This window comes from Trematomus bernacchii, unplaced genomic scaffold, assembly GCF_902827165.1.
Source record: "Trematomus bernacchii unplaced genomic scaffold, fTreBer1.1, whole genome shotgun sequence".
Lineage (NCBI taxonomy): Eukaryota > Metazoa > Chordata > Actinopteri > Perciformes > Nototheniidae > Trematomus > Trematomus bernacchii.
Genome location: NW_022988098.1, coordinates 3,694,243 through 3,700,432, shown reverse-complemented (window position 1 = coordinate 3,700,432; position 6,190 = coordinate 3,694,243). Strand labels below are relative to the sequence as shown.

At 39.4% G+C, this 6,190-nt stretch overlaps 1 protein-coding gene across 1 annotated transcript; it reads right to left on the bottom strand.

The window, feature by feature from the left end:
* Positions 1–135: 135 nt before the first annotated feature.
* On the bottom strand, positions 136–5,734 carry si:ch211-25d12.7 (src-like-adapter 2). Its single transcript, XM_034121968.1, has 8 exons — positions 5,501–5,734; positions 4,416–4,524; positions 3,655–3,754; positions 3,488–3,574; positions 2,577–2,680; positions 2,041–2,193; positions 1,822–1,951; positions 136–1,096 (listed from the first exon to the last, which is right to left on the bottom strand). Exons 2-8 carry the CDS (start codon positions 4,486–4,488, stop codon positions 973–975), a joined length of 771 nt encoding a protein of 256 aa, XP_033977859.1. The 5' UTR covers positions 4,489–4,524; positions 5,501–5,734; the 3' UTR covers positions 136–972.
* Between the last annotated feature and the right edge of the window lie 456 nt (positions 5,735–6,190).

Here is a 6,190-nt window from a genome sequence, read left to right as displayed (position 1 = left end):
GCGAGGCAAAAAACCCATTAGGCTTATTTAAAGCCTCTACCTAAATAATGTAGAAAAACACAATGTTCTATAAAACACAAGATCAATATACAAACAATTGCTTGAACTTAACATTTTAACAAAATAACACTCAAACCAGGCATATTTTTTTTTATTTGAAAATTGATTTTCGTGTAGTTTTGAACTGGACAGACCTTCATCCGTTTCAGGGGAACAAAGATCTGGAATGACCTTCAAATCCAACCAAATCTGTACCTTGCTGCATTGCCAAGGAAATCAGGCCAGGGCCAGGCCAGTGTTTATTATTATTGTCAAATGTTCCAAAATATTTTATTGGATACCAATAACACAACCATGACAACAATCATATACAGTATAACAACAATAATATTTACATTTTTCATATGGCATTTAAACAGCATGCTCATATGTGGTTATAAATAAGGACATAGACAGTGGCAAGAAAAGTAGGTGAAAACCTTTGGAATAATTTATGTATACATTTGTTCTAAAATATGGTCTGATCTTCACCTCAGTTGCAATATTCAACAATCTGTTTGAACTAATAGCACACCAATTATTGTTTGGTTCTTGTCCATATTGAATACATAATTCAGACATTCACAGTGTAGATTGGAAAAAGTGTGTGAACCCCTAGACTTCAACAAGAGCTAATAGGAGTTAACAATGTCTGTAGTTATAAATAAGGAGATACATTCAATTTTTTAAACCAAATGAGATCACTGACCATGAGGTCACTCCTCCACTCTTTAAAACAAACACATTCTTCTTGCTGACAGACAGTTTATCACCATCGACTGTATAAATAAAGCTCCAAACATTGTAGTGTCTCAGCCCTCGTGCCCCTCCATGACCTCTCTCTATGGCTAGCCCAAACGGCAGCTGAGCCATGACAGTGTGTGGCTTCACTTTATCTGTGAGACTTGTTCCAGGCTGACCCTCTGTCTCTCCTCATGTGTCCCAGCTGTGATCATTGCCCTCTGTCATCTGTAGGTACGAGGTGATGGCCTCCCTCAGCCCCTCGCTCACCAGAGAGTTGTCTGACTCTGTCCTCTTCCTCCTGAAGATCGCTGACCTGGAGGAGACAAGACAGGATGTTCAAAAGGGCTCATTGCAATGCGACTATGACCCTGACATGGATAGAATGCTTCTAGCTGGTGCGTAAATTAACAGTAATTGTCATGGGCTGCATTTTGTAGCTTTTATTTATCTGACGTATAGGTTAAAGAAACATCAGTACAGGAACATTCTGCTCTATGCTATTACACACTGTCAAGTCTGTCAGATATCTTGTTAACCACAGTGTTATCTGTTGGATTGTCTGTTAGTGTTGCACTGTGTTATGGACCAGGTATAGGGGGACACAACGTCAGAGAAAAAAAGATTGATTTCCAGCCCAAATGCAGAAAACAGAGTCTAACTTGTGGTAAGGGTATTAGTTTTCTACATTTTGACTTTATTCTCTAAATTGGTTTTTTATTAGCAATATTTTTTACTTTATCCTCAAAATGGTATTTAAACCTATTCATGACCATTTTGACTTTATTCTTTACATATCTTCTTCACTACTTTTTATTTCTTAACCTCTTTTTGCCCCTCTATGCCTTGCCCTCTCTAACTGTCCGTAATTAAGGCTTATTTTACTCAGCCCTGAAACACAAACGTCAGTACAGTTGAATCAGTGTCTGAAGATAATAAGCTTCACATCAGGTTCTTTAACCACCAGGTGCTCATGCTCTACTGAAATAGAGTGACATCTTGTGGCAGTCGTCAGTAGGAGCAAAAGAGAGTATGCCTCACCTGCTGATGTCCTTCCAGTTGATAGTCGGCCTCCTGATGGTTATGGGTACAGGCCTGTCCTCTGTGGGGTTGTCTAAACCCTGGATGTGGCAGGGCCCCGTCAGCCGGACACACAGCCCTCCTGCTGATTCTGTGATGGAGAAAAAACATTTTAGTATCTTACTTTTTAGAGAAGTCTCTGGTGAATTCAGGAATGAGCATTATATCCTGAGTGCAGACCTGAGTAGTGTTCCACCAGGTGATGCAGGGAGGGGAAGGTGACACCTGGAGAGATGTAGACCCAGCCGTTTTCGAGCTGAGGGATTCGGTAGTGCTTTACACTGTCCATGTACGAAGAGCTGTTCCTACTCAGCACAGACAGCGAGTAACAATCTAAACAAAGAGACAGCACACAGAGGCAGCAGTTCAACTACACGGCTCTTGAGTCTTCATTTAGAAAAGTACAGATTTGTTTCCCCTAGCCTTCCAAAATCATTAGTCAAGTTGTTTCTAAGGGCACTTAAAGGAATACTTTACCCCCAAAATGATTATATGTGTATCAATTACTCACCCCGTGTTAACCTTACATTCATAAAGAAAACGTTATGGCATATGTATATTTATATCATATAATTCAAATTGAAGTTAACACAGGGAAGTAGTTTATACACACATGATCATTTTGGGGTTACTTTTTCCTTTAAGCCTTCAACATTGTTGTGACTTGGTTGAATATGTTCCTAAAGCAGTGGAAGAAACAGAAGCAGCGCTCGGACCTCTGTTTGACTCTGACTCTCGGATCATGAAGGCTCCACTCTGGTTCTGAGGCCGCATCAGCAGCTCCACCGCCTTGTACCTGCTGATGTCTTTGAACAGCCACCTGCACAGAGAAGAGAGACACAGTGAGTCAATGTGAACAAAATAGGTTGTTTTTCAAGTTAGGAAAAACCCACTGAAACAGAAACAGCATATTCCCCACTGGAGGAGGGCTGATGTCAGAACACATGAGGCTTGTTCCAACCCTCTTTCTCCCACGACACCTGCCACCTGCCGGGGGACTCCCCACCTCTCATCTCACTTCTCCTCTGCTGCTGCCAGTGGGGTGCATTTACTCAAGTACTGTACTTAAGTTCAACTTTTAGGGACTCCACATGAGTATAACAAATTCCTTTCAACTTTGTACTTCCACCCCACTACAAATGAGGTACATGGTGTACTTTTACTCTACTACGTTTATTTAACACCTTTAGTTATTTTCCAGATTCGGAATAATAATGTGAAAAATAATCAAATCTTAAATCAGACTTTAGTTCCACCTGGAGTAAATTCACAAGCTACCCTGCAGTATACAAAGTCATTCAAACTAGCTGCACCTTTACCAGCTTTGATAACACTTTAACGATCAATGATTATAATCAAAACATATATTTTATCCAAGCCAATCTGCAAAAAGAGTACTTTTGGTTTATTTGGATGCCAATACCTTTGTACTTTTACTTGAGTAACCTTTTGAATGCAGGACGTTTTACTTGTAACAGAGTATTTTCTACACTCTACTAAAGTACAAGATCTGAGTATTTCTTCCACCTCTGGCTGCTGCCACACACACACACACACGCACGCACGCACGCACGCACACACGCACACTATAGTAACAGACATCCATGTTCTCCTGACAGTGACCCACCTGTGTGTCACCTTGGCGGTGTAGGTGGTGGGGATGTAGCTCTCAAGGCCTGTGGTGGTGGATCTGACCATCAGAAAATCACTGTCACTGTTGGAGAGAACAGGCAGTCATGAGTAGCTGTACAGGTGAGAATAAAAGGTGAAAGTGATTATAAAAGCTTCACGTACTCTGACAGGACGGTTACTTGTTCTCCGATGCACATTGTTAATTCTGTACTCTCAAAGGACGGGTAGTTACAGAGGGAGACAATCACGTTGTCCTGCGGCGCTGCAGAGAGAAGAAGGAGAGGCATGTTGTTACGCTTTTCTTAGTTTGATTTTCTGTGGGGATGACTTGTGTTGACAGAAGTACTCCTCTACTTAAGTTAAAGTATAAATGCTACAGTATGGTCTTTGAATACTCCAATGATTATAAAAGTGCTGGTATCAAAATGTAGTTAGAGCACAAAAAAATGTAATCGTTCTGCACAATGTCCAATTTCAGAATAATATAAAATATAGAAGAATGATCAGCTAAACGTGCTTCAAGAATCCAAAGTAAGAGGACTTTTTTTGCAGGATGGATCTTTTCACAGTATTATATTATAATGGTTGTTATATTCTCCTGTTTCTATATGTGTAAGAGTATTTTGGTATTGTACTTGGTCAATGTGGACCAAATGTAGGTACTTGAAATACTTTGTAGATTATTAGAACAGTACTGCATACCATATCAGCATATCATGTGTACAATGTATCTGTGAGTGTTCAAATAAATGTAGTGGAGTAACTATACAAATGATACTAGCCTCTATGTTGTGGAGTAGATGTACAAAGTTGTATTAAATGGAAATAATCAAGTAAACTACAAATATATTAAAAAAAAGTACTTGAGTACCTAACATTTTGTACTTAGTTACTTTCTACCACTGCTTTGGGGATATACATACGTGGTGATTCAGGCTCAGGAGAATTTTCCAGGATTGTGAGGTTGGATCGACATCTGATGGGGCAGGTCCCCATGTTCTGTCTTATGATGATCAGAAAAGGAACTTATTTCTGAAAAACAGAAGCACCGGGTGAGGAAAATGTCTTCAGAGGTCTTTGAAAACCGAAAAACTGAAAAACTGAATTGGTTCTCTAGTTGTCACGCTGAGACTGAAAGTGCTTACAGGCACCACACAGTGTTACCAGGCAGTGAGACGATACAGGAAGCCGCCTCACCGCAACCAGAGGCTCTGATATCCTGTACTCAGTTTCCATGCAACTACTTTGCAAGGAATAAAATCTACCTAACATGAAATATGTTAAAAAAAGATGAATAGAGATGATTTTATACTTATTATGCAAACTGTTTTTCAATTTCAAGGGACCTTTGAATAAAATATCTAAAATATAATTTAAATATATTGGGCTTTTTAACATTTGACTTGTTAAAGACAACTTTTCATATTAAGACCCTACAAACTATAAAAATAAACAAAATGTGTAAAAATAATACACATCGACAGAATGCAAAAAAATAAAATAAAAGGCCTAGAAAATACAACAATTATAGGAAAAAACATCAAATTAAACTTAATTATATAGCACTTTTCATACACAAATGTAACTCAAAGTGCTTCACAAACCAAATACATAGACAGTTGACCAAAAATAAAAACGATCTCCCCTTCCCAGATAATAACCAGAGCGAAACATAGCGGTGTGATTTTACTTCAAACCAACACAGGACTGAATTAAACAGGAAAAAAAGTGTAAAATAAGAATAAATCAACAGTTAAAAGCCAAATTAAAAGAGAATGAATGATACTGACTAACATAAGAAATACTCTTTATCTTAGTTTGTATTTATTTCATATAATTCACATCATCGGGCAATACGTTTACTCATATTGTGGAGTAATAAGTCATTTAACTGCAAATATACAATACAAGTTATCAGACAAAGGGTATTCTTACAGTAAAAGTTATTTAAGGAAAATAATAAAAACTACTTTCATGCAAAAATACCACAATCAGAGCAAGTACTCACCTTTCTTTCTGTATTTAAAAAATGCGTCCACAAATTATTTCCCACACAAGCAGTGAGTCCGACCCCTCTCAGATCAAAGTCCTTAATGATAAATGCTGGTCTCTCTGCAGCACACACACACAGAGGGCAGACTGTGAAATGCGTCCTCCCAGGCCTGCAGATCAATCACAGAGACTGTGCTCCCTCCTCTGAACACGGCTGTGTTTTTGCAGCTGTTGATAGAGAAGGCTGAGTGAAGAGGCTTCCTGGCGGCCTTTTGTATGTCACCCTGCTGCAGCTTCCTGTGACGCTCAAGACCTTCACATCCGGACTCAGAGCAGCTTGTGTTGATCTCTCAGATGCAGAGTGTTTTCACTGACACTGCATCACTTGTTTATGGAATGAACTACGTAAGCAGCGTTCACATACATGACCCATGTGATGCAGACAGTATGTGTTCATTTGATCTGCCTTTAGCTGAGAAACACTGAGGCACATTTTCCGTGTCAGTCCCATCACGTCCAGTTATTGGTGGTCCTGTTGAACATCAGATAAGATAAGATAAGATAAGATAAGAACCTTAGCCGCAGTGCATGGGTTGTCAGGGTGCATGGGTTGTCAGGGGAACCTTCGTCATGCTGAAGCATGACGAAGGTTCCCCTGACAACCCATGCACTGCGGCTCCTATTTATCATCAGTCGTAAAGGGTAT